The sequence below is a fragment of the Mastomys coucha genome, unplaced genomic scaffold (genome assembly GCF_008632895.1).
Source record: "Mastomys coucha isolate ucsf_1 unplaced genomic scaffold, UCSF_Mcou_1 pScaffold6, whole genome shotgun sequence".
NCBI lineage: Eukaryota > Metazoa > Chordata > Mammalia > Rodentia > Muridae > Mastomys > Mastomys coucha.
The window spans coordinates 115,056,172-115,073,855 of record NW_022196912.1 but is presented as its reverse complement, the minus strand read 5'-3'; the positions used below and the strand labels follow the sequence as shown (position 1 = coordinate 115,073,855).

The 17,684-nt window shown below is 50.2% G+C and overlaps 1 protein-coding gene across 3 annotated transcripts in view; it reads left to right on the top strand.

Annotated features, from left to right (window-relative positions):
- Ccdc88c (coiled-coil domain containing 88C) overlaps window positions 1-17,684 on the top strand; it is a 121,242-nt gene that overhangs the window by 67,470 nt on the left and 36,088 nt on the right. For all 3 annotated transcript variants that reach the window (XM_031357541.1, XM_031357540.1, XM_031357542.1), the window contains exons 11-15: window positions 5,703-5,849; window positions 6,506-6,650; window positions 11,455-11,639; window positions 12,806-12,943; window positions 14,503-15,564. In XM_031357541.1, the coding sequence (XP_031213401.1) occupies window positions 5,703-5,849; window positions 6,506-6,650; window positions 11,455-11,639; window positions 12,806-12,943; window positions 14,503-15,564 (1,677 nt within the window). The remainder of the gene's footprint in view (window positions 1-5,702; window positions 5,850-6,505; window positions 6,651-11,454; window positions 11,640-12,805; window positions 12,944-14,502; window positions 15,565-17,684) is intronic.

Below are 17,684 nucleotides of genomic sequence, written 5' to 3'. Positions count from 1 at the left end.
CCCTTTCTCCTTCTCTCTCTCTCTCTCTCTCTCTCTCTCTCTCTTTCTCACACACACACACACTTTAAGTAAAAGAAGGAGAACATTAGCTGCCTACCTGTTAGACCACATCAACTTCATTATGAAGCAGTTATTAATTATTAATTATTAACTATTAAATAGTTTGAAGCTATGAAACCCCTTCCTTCTCTGACTCTCAGCTCTTCGTTTCTCAGGCGGTTGTCTCATGAGTCAGCCCTAAGGCCTGTAAAAACACACATTCCAGGTGGTTCAGAGCCCTGGCTTCTCTTCAGAGGTCCTAGGTTTGATTCCTAGCATCTACACAGCAGCTCATAGCTGTCCTAACTCTTAATTCCAGAGGATCCAGTACTTTCTTCTGGACGCTCCGGGCATCATGCACATGAAGCACAGCTATGCATGCAGGCACAACACCCATATGTATAAAAAAATAAACATGCACATTGTTTTTAAAAGGTGAAGCTTAGTTATGGCTCCGTAGTCTAGCTACATCATCAGGAGGGCCTGAGCTCTGATTGCTCCGCAGCCCCAGCACTATGGGCTACATGTAGGAGGATCCCAGCGAGTCAAGCTAGTCAGTGAGTTTTTAAAATAAAGTAGAAAGGAATTGGGGAAATTCCTCAGCACCATCTATGGCCTTCTGATTTGCACTGTTCAACACAAACACAAACAGAGGGAGAAAGAGGCAGAGAGGGACGGGGACAGAGAGAATGTGTGTGAGTGAGTTTGAAATCCTGTATTACTGAGTCCCCAGGGAGCAGCCTCAGAAGTCTGTGTTTCTGCACATGGCGCTTCTGCACTCTCATGCTGGTACACCTTTGCCAGTTTAAACCAGGGTCTTACAAGAGTAGCCTGAGCTGGATCCTTCTGTCGCAGCTTTCTGAGATGTTAGGATTACAGGCTATTAATCAGGGTTAGCGTGAGAGTTACAGATTTGTGGACCACAAATTTACAGTTCGTTTTTAAACTCCAGCAGCTTTTCCGTGGCTCCTGGTCCAGTTCATAGAAGGGTTGAAACCGAATAGCAGGGAGCAGGATAACCACCAGAGACAGGAGGAACTGGGGAGTGAGCACACAGCTGGCCCATGTGACTTCCCTCTGAAAACTCTGCAATTGGCTTCTAATTTCTGACTAAGGCTAAAGGCAGATGCACGGGCACTAGGGGCATCCTGGGCACAGTGGCAATGGTAGACCATATTTTGCAGACCAACAGCTTCCTGAGAAGTGCTAGTTTCAAACCAATGAGCAGAAGGGCTGAGACGCAGCAGTACCGTTGCCAATGTGGGACAAGTCTTGTCCTGTTATGAAAGGAGGGGCAGGTCCTGCCCTGGCCTCCCAGGCACAGAGGTATGCCTGGAGCGAGCTTATCCTAGCCAGCCTTTCTCTGTAGGGAACCCCTGAGTGGAGATAAAAGCTCTGGAACAGGTCCTGCAGGGAAGAGGCAGCCAGAGAGATGGGTGGCTCACTGGCAAGGCCCCGGTCTTCGGAGCTAGGTTAATGATCAGTTCCATCATGTTTCATACCTAACCCCCCCCCCCATTCCAAGATCACACCCCTAAGATAGCAGCAGTGGGGCCCAGGGTCAGGAAGGGATAGGGTCAGTCAGCTCTGTGGGGACTCTGGGCCAGCTTGCTACCCTGTACCATGAGGTTCCTAGCACTTTGGAATGTTCTTGTCACCTTTGGTGGGTGATGCTCAGGACTCACTGATGATAAATACCCAGTGCCTTGAGCATTGAGTCCCTCTCAGAGCTGCATCCCATTGGAGTCTTAGCTAATGTGTCCAGAGTCATTGCCTGCCTTCCATACCAGCCTGTGTTCACTGTGGAGCCCAGTCATTTTCCTTGCACTTGGTGCTTAAGCCCAAGCAGCAGTTTCACCTCCCTTTCATCTCCTCACCTCACCCCGCCCCATATGGGTCAAGCTCATGGGCTAACCATCCTTTAAGCTCAAGTCCTGACCTCGCAGCATGTTGCCTGTGCATTACTCTCCGGCTGCCTCCTACTGGCTTGCTCTGGTTATTCCAGTGTCTGTACACAGAAGCCCTCCCTGAATCTGAGCTGGCTATTGGTGCTCAGTTCCCTGGCCTTCTCCAGTGGTCCACACAATACCTCTCCATCGTTGGGATGATGCGATTGATCGTTGCTCTTCCCTCGTCTGGCACTTGGTGCTGCAGCTCTTCACACAGCCCCATCCCACACCCTGTGCCCCAGGCCTCTGTACCTTTGCACAAACATTTCCCAGGCTGCCTGCCTCTCCTTGTTCATTCAGGAGTTGTCAGATTAGGGCTGGAGCAAGGCTGAGTCTGTGAGCTTTGCCGGCCATGTCCCCAATCTCATGCCTCATAGTTCTTTTTATAAGCCAGCTTCCTCTTCCAGGGTAGTGTGTCAAATACAGTATCATCATGATGTATATTTCTGTCTATGTTTCCTGACCAGATTGTGAGCCTGGGAAGATAGTCTGTGCCGTACTGTGCCTCTGTGCCAGTGAGCTTCTCTACTCTGAAGCCAGTAAACAGTAGTCTCTAGATTAAATCCAGTCCACCATTGGCTTTTATGGGTGTTTTATTGGAGCACAATGCCTCATCCTACCTCTGACTAGAGAGCATTGCTGTCTGGTCCTTTACAGATCAGGCACACAGTAGGGCCTTTAGGTGGGCAGTCGTGACTGTAGAGCCCAAACTGTGTTCAGCTCTAGGCCCACCATAGCATTTAAGGCCCACAGTGACCCTGTGAGGTGGAGCCGCTTCCTTTCTTCACACAAGAAAAGGCATCACAGTTGCTAAGAAGTGGTCTGCAATCGGAATGTGCCTGGCAATCTCTAGAGCCCTGACTGGCTGCCAGAGAATGAGGGGGAGCCTTGACCCTAAGGAGACAAAAAGGGGGATAAGAGGGTGGTGCTGGGGAACTGGAGGTGTTTATGGAGGGACCCCAGCCTCCCACAGCTCATACTCAGCTAAGCATCATGTCTCAAGTGAGGAATGTTAAATTCCAGGGAACTTGCTAAGGAAAACTCACATGCTGGGTGGGCAGTCTTCTATTCTGTCCTGGGACTTCATCCCTGTTGCTTCTGGGAACTGTGATGAGATCTGTCGAGTTGAACAGGACCGAGGGGCCCTTTGGTTTCTGGTCTGGCCTTGCATTTCTTCAGGTCAAGTCCTGTTGCAGGCAGGCAGACAGGCGGGCGGGCGGGCGGGCCTTGAGGGTAGAGCGCATCCTGCCCTTTACTCTCCACCGCAGTGGAACTTACAAGTGAGACATGGCATGAGGGAGTGTCCTGGAGACAGGACAGCAAGGAGCAGGAGGCCTGCTGCCACGGGCCCAGTGGGCCAGCACTTGCTTCCCCCAGCACCCCTGGGTTTTCTGTTGCAGTGGACGCTAGGAGCCATTGTGTGTTGTGATCCCAAGCTCACTGGGAAGGAGTCGGTTTCTTTGACTCCACATCCCCTCTGGTGTTTGCTGTTTGTGGGGGGTCAAGAGGTGCTCCTGGAAACCAGTTATTTTGTTGTTTGCTTTTGTTTTTTGGTGTTAGGGACACAACTCAGGCCTTCATGTAACTCATTCTCTGCTCAGCACACCCTGAGCCCTTGAAAAACAATTTTTGTTGGTTGGCAAGGGAGCTGTTTCATGGGTGAGTGTTGGGATGAACTTTGTCTCTCTCGGGTGTGAAGTGTTTATGCCTGGACACATGGTGATTTCAGGCATTGAGTGCTGAGAATTGTACAAACGTTATTAACCCACATTTTCAGTTAGGTGGCGTTATCCAGCTCTCCGAGAGTCCATACAGCTAGAGCTTGTGGCAGAACCAGAGTTGACCCACTCGCCCCCTGCATCTCTCAAGTTACTTGGGGCTAGATAAGTCAGTCCTTCAGTCTAACCTATGGCTGTACAAACACCCTAGCTGTTGACTGGGCGGGCTTGGGCTTGATAACAGCCTCCTGGTTGGGGCAGATAGATATGCCAGCCAAAGACAGCTCTGCCCAGAGCAGTGGCGTCAGCCCTCCCAGCCCTGCAGGCCACTAGTGGAACTTTTGGTCTTCAGAAACTTGAGCATAGCGTCCTTCAAGGCTGCTCTGTCTTGGGAAGTGGTTGGTGTATGAGGCAGAATGGATTGTGTCTATTATCTAATACTGCGGACATTGAGACCACCAAAACATAGTACGGAAGGGGGTATTGTCTCTGCCTGTCAGAATATCTGAGTTCTTCAAGGGCCAGCACATATGCCACCTCCAGTTTTCCTCTGTAACAGTCCTGTCTCAAAGAGTTCTAAGAGTGGGGACAGAGCTGGACAGTGATGGCGCACGCCTTTAATCCCAGCACTTGGGAGGCAGAGACAGACGGATTTCTGAGTTTAAGGACAGCCAGGGCTACACAGAGAAACCCTGTCTTGAAAAACCAGGAAAAAAAAAAGAGTGGACCTTGTTAGACACAGGGTAGATAATGATCGCAAAGAAAGAATTGGATCCTTTTTTGCTGATTTGAGATCCCCCATTTTTCTGTCTTAATGTCATGAGAGGCAGTCAGTGCCTCTTATTAACTTGAGGGCCATGGAGAAAAGACAGAGTCCCAGCCCTGCCTCCTGAGAGAGACCCTCAGAGGGACTTTAGCCACATTCCTTACTGTACTTGAGTTGATCCTTCATCTGTAGGGGGACACTGACCCTGATCTGCTTCCCCTCCAAATGGTGCTGTGAGGAGCAGGTAAGGCTGGGCCAGCCACAGTGGTATGGTCTTTGTTGAAGATGGAGTCTCTAGAGGCCTGTGGGAGACACGAGAATCAGGACGCTGCTTCCCCAGGGCCAGCTTTAATGAAGCCCATGTCTGTGAGTGCTTTCCTCTACCAGGAGCTTGGACTCGGGTCCATGTGGGAGAATGAGCACTTGGTCCTTGTTGCAGTCTGAGTGGGGCAAGTCTTGGGAATCTTTCCCATCAAAGAAGGTGGCAGTTCCAGTGTGCACACTTTATCAGCTGGGAAGGCATGTGAGAGCGAGTGCAAGTCTAGCCGTCCATCCTGGACACACACACCCCTCACACACACCGAGGATACCAAGCATTGCTGGGAAGGACTCATGGGACATGAGAAGCTCAGACAAGGTCTGACAGGCATGGCACACAGACTGGCCTCTTTCCGTGATGCCAGCAGAAGCCACAGTCTCTGCCTGCACTTGACTATGGGATTTGTATCTGCCTGCCCTGCTGTGCTGGGACATGGCCATTGTAAAGCCTTCCTTATCTGCCATAAATCCTGAATTGAGGGGATCTGACTTAGTCCTGGGCTCCTTCCCCTCTGTGGCACGGTCAGCAGAGTCCACTTTCCCATTGGGGTCCCAGTGTAGGATCGCCTGGCTTGTGGAAGACCTCGAGGAAGGGCTGCCTTTTCAAAGCTGTCCATTGTTTACTGTGCTCAGGAGCAAACCCAGGGCCTTGTACATGCTAGGCATTCATCCTACCATGCACGGAGCCACACCCCAGAACCATTAAATTTTTCGTGATTCTTGATTTTTTTTTCTTTGAGAGTCCACTTGCCTGGACAGGCGAGGTTGACAAGCACTGGATGCAGGGCTTCCTGCCCTGTATTCCTGGACTGGCTGCTTGGCTCCAGGGTTCTGAAAGGGCTTTGTTTAGAAGTCCTGTGGTCATGACCCTGGCCTTTTATCTGATGGCTCTCCTGTTGGGTTTGCTCTTAGGAGCTGAGAGAAGACAACATCATCTTAATCGAGACCAAGGCCATGTTGGAGGAACAACTGACGGCCTCCCGGGCTCGCAGTGATAAAGTCCACGAGCTAGAGAAAGAGAACCTACAGCTAAAGTCTAAACTCCATGACTTGGAACTGGTATTAATGGAACTGGTGCAAGGGGTGGAGTGAACGAGGGGAGGAGATGGGGCGGGGCTAGTGATGTAGGAGGCGGGGCATGTGGGGAAGGGCAGGCTCTTCTGATGTGTCAGCCTCTTGAGTTTGCTGCCTGCCAGCAGCTTGTTGACTAAAAGAAGAGCTTGCTAAGCTCAGTGGCTCGAGTGGGCACTTAACTGTCCTTCACACATCTGGGACCTGACTTTTATGTTACTTCTGCAAAAGTAACTGCTCTTCTGCCAGGGTGAGCACAGGTGTGTCCTTTTCAAGGGTCCTCAGTGGCTCTTGGTTGGGTTGAGCACTGGCGTGTCGTACCTATCACAGCACTTGAAGCTGCAGAGACTTCCTTAGAGCCAACAAATGCCCATCACCAGAGCACCTGTCACAATGCACTGTTCCTGTGTCCCTGTGTCCAGCGTGTTCTCTGAGACCTTAGGACTTCCTTCCTGACCTAAGTAGAAATGTCACGGGGCTATCTAGTAGCAGTCCCTGTTGCAGTGGAGCCCTGAGTCAGGTGTTTCTGAATGGCTCTGTCTGGCAGGAAGCATGCTGCCCTCCTGCAGTGGCTGGAGGTAGATACTGCGAGTCTGAAGCCAGTCAGACCAAGTCCTCACACTTTCCCTCTCTCTCTGCCCTAGGATCGGGACACTGACAAGAAACGAATTGAGGAGCTGCTGGAAGAAAACATGGTTCTGGAGATCGCACAGAAGCAGAGCATGAACGAGTCGGCCCACCTGGGCTGGGAGCTGGAACAGCTGTCCAAGAATGCGGACTTGTCGGATGGTAGGCAGGGCCCGCCCAGTGCCTGGGATACAACCCGTCTCAGGCCCTGCTGCTCATCCCTGAACTGAGCCCTTGGCTGAGGCTTCCTAGCAACTCACCCACTCTCCAGAAGTTAATGTGATTTCCTCAAGTGCCATTTGGAGCTGTTTCATTACAGTCCTCCCCAGGGGAAACATGAGTGGCCCGGCAGCTCTGATGCCCGGAAGTAAACTACAAATGAAGTGTTGGGATTTCTTGTTTTCCCATATGCACACTCAGGAGCTTCCAGATCACCGCTCTCTTCGCTGATGACAGAAAGCCCCGACACCAAGAAGTGTCCCCAGTGGTCACTAATCCTTATTATAAATGTACCCTGGACATTATTTGCACTGTTCATTTGCATAATTGGGCAGGATGGATGCAGCTTATCCTGTCTCCCTGGTGGGGATGCTAAGTGGCCGCTGTTCCCCAGTCCCAGGCTCTTTATGGATCTTCCTGGGGGTAGGGGTAGGGGGAGTCCTCCTTCCTGGCAGGTACTGCTGCCCTCTGCTGGTACCCTGAGATATGGTGTCTGTTATGGGAAGGGTGGGGGACCCCAGTCAGCGCTGCAGCAGGAAGCTCCAGCGCCCAGCAAACAATAAGCCAATTCCTGTGTTTGAAAATAGCTGTGTTCACCTTTCCCATGCACCCGATGGCAAGTTAGTATTGACTTAGCACTTTACAGAGCCGGCATGGGCGTTTGGCTTATTGTAGGTTTGAAAGATACTGATAAAAATTCCCTGAGAATACTGCCAAGGTCATTTCTTTCAGTGCTCTTACCAGCTCTGAGCTTGAAAGCATTGAGTTAACTCGTGTCTGTGGACACTAAGTTGTGTCTGCTTTGTTGCCTGTGTACCAAGCTGAGTGAAGGTGCCTGGGAGCCACACGGGGTGGGAAAAGGCATTGTCTCTCCTGTGAAGTTTGAAGTCTACCAGGAGGAACGTCTGCCCCCTGGTGGACTGGAGAAGCAGTTCAAGCCCTCAGGGCCAGCCTCAAAGGCCTGATCGGTTCATACTGCTTGGTGGTATAGTTTACAAAACCCTTTGAGGTCAGAAATGGACATGTTTTATTTATTCTATTATTATTATTATCATCATCATCATCATTATTTTATAATTTTATTTATATGTGTATGTGGAAGTCAGGACAGTTTGTGGGAATAGGTTCTTCCTTTATCATGTGGGTCCTGGGCTTAAACTCAGGTCATTAGGTTGTGTTGCATCCATGCACTTTTACTCATAGAGCAGTCTCACTGGTCACATGACTTTTGTGCATATGTATTTACCGAGCTGTCTCACTGGTCACATGACTTGTGTGCATGTTTTGGCCACATATATAATCTAGAGGGTCTTGGATCCCTTGGGACTGGAGTTACAACTGTGAGATTCCCTGTGAGTGTTGTGAACGGAATTTAGGTCCTCTGCAAGAGCAGCCAGTGCTCCTAACTGCTGAGCCGTCTCTCTGGGCCAGTGATTTATTCTTAATGATAGTGTTGGTTAGTCTCACTATGCTGCCCAGACTGGCTTCAAACTACTAGGCTCAGGTGATCTCCCGCCCCATTCTCCTGAATAGCTAGTGTTGAGCTGTGCCTGTTTCAGATTGTTCTTCTTGGATGGAGGATTGAAGCAGTGCCTTGAACATACTGAGCATATCCCTTACTGCTGAGCTGCACCTATGGCCTCTCAGGAAGACTTGGAAAGGCCTGGCTTAAAGAGCAGGCTTCTGTGCTTGTCAGCTGAGTGACCTGGAGTGATACCAGGCCCTTAAACTTTAGCTTGCATCAGCGTCTCGCGTGCACATGTGAGGAGACAGGCCATTGTCGTGAGTCCCAGTTGCTGGGTGGTCTGATGAACAAGCCTTTGTGCTCAGTGTGGAGCTTGCTTTAGTTAGTGACAAGCCACTTGCTATCAGTGCCGTTGTGGGCGGAAGGAACGTGACTGTTATTCTGCCCCTGAGTCTCGGCAGGGAAGGATGAGAAAGATGGACTGTGGTGATGGTGGCCAAGCAGTGCATGTTCCTAGTGCCACAGTGCTGAAAATACCTTTAAATATACCTGAGGCCAGGAAGACGGCTCAACAGGTAAAGGTGTGTGGTGCCAAGCCTGATAACCTGAGTTCAATGCCCAGGGAGAGAGGCAACTCCTACAGGTTGTCCTCTGACTTCCACATGCACACACACACATACATACACAAAAAAATAAAATACTAAAAACATGTAGAATGGTAAATTTATATAGATTTCACCATTATCAAAATGACCTCCACACAAATGTTGCAGAAGTGTGTCCGAATGGCCACAGGTTGAATCAGTAAACTTTTATTTTAGGTAAGGGGCTTTACTTGGGTTCTTTTTTTTTTTCTTAGCATCATTTTCCCCCTTTGGTTTCCTCTCTTCAACTCTTCTCCTGCACTACCACCCCCATGCTCTGTTTCAAATTTATGGCCTCTCTCTCTCTTTTTATTTAAAGATTTATTTATTTATTTGAGTACACTGTAGCGGTCTTTAGACACACCAGAAGAGGGCATCAGATCCCATTACAGATGGTGATGAGCCATCATGTGGTTGCTGGGAATTGAACTTAGGACGTCTGGAAGAGCAGTAGGTGCTCTTAACCATCAAGCCATCTCTCCAGCCCCCGGCCTGTATCTCTTTAACTGTTGTTTTACACACATACACACACACACACACACACACACACACACACACACACACACCTAAATTGTAAGTGCACTCTACCCTGTTCACATACTGCTGCTGTCTGTGTGTTTTCAGGGCTGGCCATTTGGCACTGGATCTCTTCCTTGGGGATAACTGTTTTCTCCTGCTCCCAGCATCCTTAGCTGCCTGCAGTTCTTTGTCTAGGTTGAGGTCCCCTTGCATGTTAGCCTGGCTGCAAGTGTTCAGGTCTTGTGTAGGTAGCCGTGATGAGACTTCATGGTGTAGCTACTCTGGCATTTCTAGGACCTCCTCTCCTCTGGCTCCTGCAGTCTTCTCGCCCCCTCTTCTGCCATGAACAGTTCTGCAGGATTTGTGTTGTAAATGTGGCCACTGGGCCTGGGCACCACATTATCATTTGTTCTCTACATTTTGATTGGTTGAGATTTTCTGTAATGATCTCTGTCTGTTGCAAGGAGATGTGGTTTTTTGATGCTGGTGAGTCCTCTACAGGAGAAGTGTTTAGAGTATAACTAGGCATTATGCTGGTTTACTAAAGCGAGGTTGTAGGTTCTTCTTCAAGGTCTAGGTTACTTTCTTTAGCTAACTGAGAGGAGGCCTCTGGAGCATCTCTGAACCCGTGTTGGCGCTAGAATTGGACATACTACGTTGTTGTCATGGTCTGCTTCCACTCATGCTGTTGTGGCTTCGAGTCTTTAGGATGGTGTAGCCTGTCGGGTCTGTCCTGTTGCTCTGACAGATGATAACACTGCAGAGGACGTACTTCTCAATCCTTGTAGTTATCCAAGGACCCTAACACACGCATCACATACAGCACTTGAACATGCATGGATGCCTCTGCTGTGAACCTCAGTACCCAGCCAGAACCCCTGGGTGATGATTAAGAGTCAGGAGTGGAAAGTCAGGGAACAGCAGTACAGTGTTGTAATGAATGTTAATCGGGGTTTTCTATCCCACCTTTGATCATTTGGTTCCCAGATAAAAGCACAAAACCTTTATTTTATAATAAGCCTTAGTAGCACTAGAGCTGGGCAGTATTAGCCCTCTGTACTATTTTGTCTACTTCCCTGTCAATAACCCTGAGATAGGACTTGCCATATTCCATCAGGGCGGCTGCTCGTACTCCGACTAGCCAACCCTCGTAGCCAGTTCTCATGACCCATGGTCTTTACCCATGGTGTCTTCTCTCTCTTCACTCTCGGTTCTCCTCTCCTCCTCATAGTCTTTGCCTCAGACACCAAGCCTGGCAACTAAAGCCCCACCCACTTCTCTTCCGCCCGCTATAGGCTGTAGGCATCTTTATTCAACCCATAGTTTAAACTAAGGAGCAAGGTATAAGTGAGGATTTCCTAGTCCAGTATTAACATACATAGCGACTGAGTAAACCTCTACAGTACTGTGTGATGAGACTCTGTTGGGTAGACAGACAAGGGACTGAGGGACAGGCTTGACTGTTCCCTTAGGGTGTGTCAGGCCCACCCTGCTCCTCCTGAGAAGCCCTATGACTTACATGAAGGCTTGGATCTGCAGGAAAAGACCAAGAAGTCTATTTCTTGACTCTCAAGAAAGTGCTGGGTTGTTTAAAAGCGTAGATGACTTTTAAAACATTCAGCTTTTATCTAGTCTCACTGAAAAGTCTAAAGCAGCTTGCATGTCCTGTCTGACTTTCCTTCAATGTAATTGTTATATTGACAGAAATCTCTAATGACAAGGTTTAGTCCAGGCTGGCCAGCAGTGGGCATATATACCCAGGTACAGCTTTCCTTTGCCCTCTGTCAGCTGATCACTCTGCCCTCTCTGCTGAGCAGCCTAGATTCCAGCTGCTCCTGCAGTGAGCACAGAAATTGTCTGTGGCCCTTGAGTCAGTCGGGTGAGCAGTGAGTGTGGTGACCCAGATCCCATGATTGACTCCTTCATCCTTAATCCGGTTTTGAGTGGGCCCCAATTCTGCCAGCAGGTGACCTCACTGTTGGGTGCTGGAGCAGCAGTCCTATTGAGATGAGAATGGAGAACAAGAGGGGAAGGCTAGCTCTTAGTTAGGTTTAGTTTATGTCAGAAGGTGGAACTAGGGTTCCCAAAATGCCAGGCCCTAACAGACTCGGCCCTTCAGCCTCCAGGAAATCCTTCGTGTTTGAGCTGAACGAGTGCGCCTCCAGCCGCATCCTGAAGCTGGAGAAGGAGAACCAGAGCCTCCAGAGCACCATCCAGGGTCTGCGGGACACGTCGCTGGCGCTCGAGGAGAGCAGCCTCAAATGTGGCGAGCTGGAGAAGGAGAACCAGCAGCTTAGCAAGAAGGTGACCTTCCAGGGCCCTTAACACATCTACTGCCAGACTCCGAGGAGATTTCCTTACTCGTGGCTCTCCTTTGGGACCTGTGTCTCATGTCTGAATTCTCCTGATATGTTCCTCAATCCTATATAAAGCTCCTGGGGCAGTGGGGGAGGGGACAACTGAGAGGAAACCAGGCCCCAGGGACCCCATGCCTATGGCAGCAGAGGCTGCTTTCTCTCCTGTGTGTGTGTGTGTAGGGGGTGGCACACGTTTCCTGCTGTGGAAAGTATCTCAGGGAATCTAGCTGCGTTTATTCCCTCATCACTTACCCCCTTTAAATACTGTCATGTGACATTTTCACTGTCAAGGGACTTGTTCTGTCTTTAGAGGACAGTAGGAGATACTCATTCTCGTGTCTTGTCTTTTGGAGCAAAGTAAAAATGGGAAAGGTAGCCACATGATTTGGTCTCTTAGATTTCCGTGGTCTTAAGGCAGGGAATGTCTTTATAGATGGGCGCCCAGTCTTGTATGAAAAAGAGATGACATAGAATAAGACCCTCCCACTTCATGGGTTCTCAGGCAAGAAAGCCTGGGGTATCTTCTTGCTGGGCTAGGGACAGTGTGGGTCACCTCTGCCCTGTAGCTTATTCTCTGTGTACAAACAAAGATGGAGAACTCTTATGTCGGTAGCTCATGTTCCCGGAAGCTTAGGCACTGGTGGGCTCCTCCATCAGAGCCTGGTGTTGGCAGGTGGTGATGGGAGGGAAATTGTTCAGCAGGACAATACAGTCTGGCCTAGGGCAGCAGCAGTGGATTGTAGGAGGGAATAGAGTGGGCAGAGGGTCAAGGCTTGATGATGGGTTTACCTGGAAGATGACAGAACCTAAGCAGCGGGATGCTGTTGCCAGCATACGGAAGGGGAAAGGAGCCGTACAGTCCTTGTTGGGAATGTGGACAGACAGCAGGCTGCTGCCCAGTCACTTCTCTTACCTCAGACAGAAAATACAGGTCATGTCAGGCCAGTGGCTGACGGGAAGTATAAAAACTGCTGCAGAGCACACTAGTACTTTTTTTCCCCTCAAGGGCCTGTATTATTAATAACCTGGGCAGAGAAGGGTCTGTCTGTCTGTCTGAACACAGCTCATCTGGTTAGACTGACTGTCACACAGGCTGGATCTTTACATCTGCAGATTGAAAAGTTACAAACACAGCTGGAGAGAGAAAAGCAGAGTAACCAAGACCTGGAGACGCTGAGTGAAGAGCTGATCCGAGAGAAGGAACAGCTGCAGAGCGGTATGGAGGCCCTGAAAGCCGACAGGGCCAGGCAGGTAGGCATAGCCATCGCCACCGCACTCCCGCATGCTGGACGAGGAGCTGAGGAGGATGGCCACGTCACTGGGCAGTGTCCCCAGTGACTGGACAGTTCTGATTGTTTTGACTGGAAAGGAACTACGAGAGTTCCTGGCATGACTATTCTAGTTCCGTTCTGTTGCTGTGACAAACACCATGACTGAATGCAATGTAGAGAAAGAAAGGTTATACCTTAGAGGTAATATAGTAGCCTATCACTGAGGGATGTCAGGGAAGCATAAACTTGAAAGCAGGCTTACTTGGTACCCCATGCTGCATTACTTCCAGAAAGCACACTCACAGCTGAGGACACACAGCAGGAGTAGTGAAGGAGGACGCTTGTTCTCTGGCTGTCTCAGGCTCATGCTTACTTAGCTTTCCTATATAGCTCAGGACTATCTGCCTAGGGAATGATGCTGCCCACAGTGGACTTTGCCCTCTTACATCAATAAATAAGACAATCCCCAGAGGCCAATTTGATCTGGGTAGTCCCTCAATTGTGACTCTTCTCTGTTGGTTTGAGGCTGTGTCAGGTTGACAGTTAAAGCTAGGAGATGGATGGAGGCTGCTAAACATTCTGCAGCTCACAGGACAGTGACTAATTTCTAAAAGCTGTTAGTGACAAGAGTGAGACCTTGGCACTCCTGCAGGGCTCTGCTTGCTTCCACTGTGGGATGTGTCAGGGTACTGATAAGTAGCTCCAGGGTGCCATCAGGACTAGGCCATTCTAAGGCCGCTAAACATCTCCAAACTCTGGACAGATGTAAGTGGAGAGTAAAGAGCAAGGTTGGGTTATCCGGTATTTTTAGGTTTTTTAGCTTCTCTTGTAGATAATAAGAAGCAGGGAGAGAGCCGGGCGTGGTGGCACACACCTTTAATCCCAGCACTTGGGAAGCAGAGGCAGGTGGATTTCTGAGTTCGAGGCCAGCCTGGTCTACAGAGTGAGTTCCAGGACAGCCAGGGCTATACAGAGAAACCCTGTCCAAAAAAAAAAAAAAAAGAAGAAGAAGCGGGGAGAGGTCAGACAGCACTGTACATGATGAGCACAGGTGGGGCCCCATCCACGCAGCTCACCTCGGAAGGCAGGCAGCGGGCTCAGGGATTGTTATGACGAGACAAGGTAAGGGCTGGTGGGTAGTAGTGGGTGCAGGGCCTCTTTAGAGCCGTTGTGCAGGGTTGCTTGGGGCACTGACTGTGAGGTTGAGGAGACACAGGAAGGGAGCAAGGCATAGAGAGCAGTAGCCTATTCAGTGTGTCTTTCTGGAAGATTCTGGGAGAGAGTAGAATGTGCCCCAATAGAAGGTCATGGAGGTGAGCAGGGTGTCCACTGGGTCCTGCTGACCATGCCAGTGGACCAAGAGAGTCACTCACATTTTTAAGAAAGAGATGTATCGTTTAGGTTTAAGATCATGCTCACGGTATTGAGCCATGGATGATGGGTCTGGGTAACTTCTACTTAGAAGCCCCTGTATGAACCTAGATCACTAGTGGAGGTTCCTGTGGCAGTCTGGGTCATGCCTGATGTGTTTGTTCATAGATAAAGGACCTGGAGCAGGAGAAGGGCCACCTCCACCAGGCTGTGTGGTCCCTGCGGGAAAGGCCGCCAGTCAACAGCACGAAGGACGTGGAGAAGGAGAACAGAGCCCTCCACCAGGCTGTGACTGAGGCGGACAGCAAACTGAGCCAGCTGGAGTTGGAGAAGAAGCAGCTGCACAGAGACTTAGAGGAGGCCAAGGAGAAGGGAGAGCGGGCAGAGGTGCTGGAGAAGGAACTGCACCGGCTGGAGAAGGAGAACGAGCAGCTGACCAAGAAGGTGACCTCTCTGAAGACGGTCACCGAGAAGGTCGAGGCCCTGGAGCATGAGAGCCAGGGTCTGGAACTGGAGAACCAGACGCTGAGAAAGTCCTTAGACACCCTGCAGAACGTGTCTGTGCAGCTCGAGGGCCTAGAGAGGGACAACAAGCAGCTGGATCAGGAGAACCTGGAGCTGCGCAAGATGGTGGAGGCCATGCGCTTCACCAGCGCCAAGATGGCGCAGATTGAGACGGAGAACCAGCAGCTGGAGAGGGAGAAGGAGGAGCTGCGCAGGAATGTGGAGCTGCTGAAGACCTTAAGCAAGAAGTCGGAGAGGCTGGAGCTCAGCTACCAGAGCGTGAGCGCCGAGAACCTGCAGCTGCAGCACAGCCTGGAGAGCAGCAGCCACAAGTCTCAGGCCCTGGAGAGGGAGCTGAGCGAGCTGGAGGCTGAGCGCCAGGCCCTGAAGCGAGACCTAGAGACTCTACAGCTCACCAACAAGCAGCTGGAGGGGGCTGAGAAAGACAGGAAGGCCCTGGAGCAGGAGGTGGCCCAGCTGGAGAAGGACAAGAAACTGCTGGAGAAGGAGGCCAGACGCCTATGGCAGCAGGTGGAGCTCAAGGACGCCATCCTGGATGACAGTGCTGCCAAGCTATCTGCCGCTGAGAAGGAGAGCCGTGCGCTGGACAAAGAGCTGGCCCGCTGCCGGGATGCGGCCAGCAAGCTGAAGGAGCTGGAAAAGGACAACAGGGACCTCACAAAGCAGGTCACCGTGCACACGAGGACGCTGACCACCCTGAGAGAGGTGAGCCTTGCGCATGGGCAATAGTGAAATGGGCTTGTCTTCAGGGTGGGAGGTTCTAGAGTAGAGGGGGATCTTGGTGTGTCCTCCTGAGATGTTTTCCCCTAGAGCTGAGCTTGTGGTAGTTAAAAGTCTGATCAGGCTGGGTGAGAGGCATGGGATGGTCTCACTGCTCACTGACAGCCCTGTGGTAGTCATTTCTGCCTACTCTGTGCCCCCATGCTGGTGTTCCTCCACTCACAAAGGCTTATGTGCCCCATGGACTTACTGTAGACTGAACACCTTAAGTAGAAGATGCACTTAACACACCTGATCTCCTGCCCAAAGCTTACTCACACAGCTTTCCATGCCTGTGAGCCACTCCCCCGTGGCTGATGGCTCTAGCTCACTGCCTTTGCCCAGCACTTAGAGCCAGCATTGAGCCATGTAGATTGCTAGCCTGGGGTAAAACCAAAATTCCCAAAAATTAACTACAAAGTAAGAAGAATCCCAAGACAATCATGCTCCTGAAGACTGCTCCATTCCAGACTACAGATGGTCGAGCTGTTGTGTTGGGTTTTTTTAGTTACATTTTCAAGTTTTCTCACATGAAGTAGGTTTCGGGTTTGGGTTCATGGTTTTCTTACATTTATTTATTTACTTTGTATGTGTGTGTGTGTGTGTGTGTGTGTATGTGTGTGTGTGTCTGTCTGTCTGTCTGTCTGTGGGCATGTGTGTGCCACAGCTTGCATGTGAAGGTGAAGACAGCAACCTGAGAAAGTCTTTCTGTCGTTCCATTTGGGTTCTGGTTGCCAGGCTTGTCAGCAAGTGCCCTTGGCTGCGGAGTCTCCCCACAGCGAGCAGGTTTCAAAGCCATGCTTTCTCTAGGCCTGCAAGATACTAAAGATTTACTTTGGTAATTATAGGCCCCTTTAGAGTGTTCCCAGTATTCCCCACTGTTTTATTTTAGGTTTGGGGTCTTCCTCTTCCTCTTTGGTGTTGACGATTGAACACATGGTCCTGCGCATGCTCACTGAGCAGTGTCCCCGGCTCTTCCTGCTTCAGTGGTCCTGGACATCCTTGGCCCTTCAGGAACACATCAGACACTTTTTAAATGATATGTTCCTGGAATTGGAGCAACGGGACCAAAGTGTGTGACCACTTTAGCCTGTGGCATATTGTGCTTCCGGGGTATCTGTTCTACTTCCCTTGGTGTCTCTGTGGATTGTCGGGGTGCTTGTTTATGGTGTAGCTCTAGAGGACAGCATTAGTGTCTGGGTGGTCTAACCTGCAGGTTTTATCTCAGCCTATGTTCCAGGGGTCTTCAGCTCACTGATTCAGGTACATGGCTCCTTCTAGCTTGTGATTAAACCATCTCATAGTGGATTGTCCTTCTGGCTCCTCAGCATTTGGCAAGTAGAGGATCAAGGGAGAGAGGTGATGCTCTGTGGAGCTCAGCCTGAGGCAATTGCAGGCTGCTGTGTGCCTAGAAAGAGAAGGGAAATGATTTCAAAGTGAGCCCAGAGCCATGACAATGTTTTTAAAAAAGACAACTATGGGTGTAGGTGAGCCAGGGAGGGCTCAAGCCCTGCATGCCACCCACAGTCCATGTCTGTAGAGTACAGGCAGCATGGGCTGTGACCCAGTCACCAACTACCCAGGGACCTCTGGGGCTTGTTACATAATGCACTTCCAACTCGCCACAGTCTGGACAGTAGTCTGATGTCTGTCCTGGCACTTACCAATCCAAGGTGCTGTCCTGCTCCTGTTTTTGTTTTTAAAAACAGAATCTTGTTCAGGCTAGTCTGGGATTCTCTGCATGGCCCAGGCTAGCTTTGAACTCTTGATCCTTCTGTCTCAGCCTCCTGAATACCCACCTCCAAAGGGCTTTGATCTAGAACTCCTCCATCTCAACACTAGGTATGGGTGGTGGCCATGACAGATAGAAGGCTGTCAAAAAAAAAAAAAAAAAAAACCCACGCCAGCTCTCCTATGCTTCATCCAGATTCATCCAGACCCATGAAATTCTAACCCATAACCCCTTTGCCAGAGCTGCTCACCTGGCAACAGCTGCTAACCCGACAGGAAAATTCGATGGTGGGGTATATTCTGCAAATGATTTGGTAGGAGGGAGAGCTGTGTCC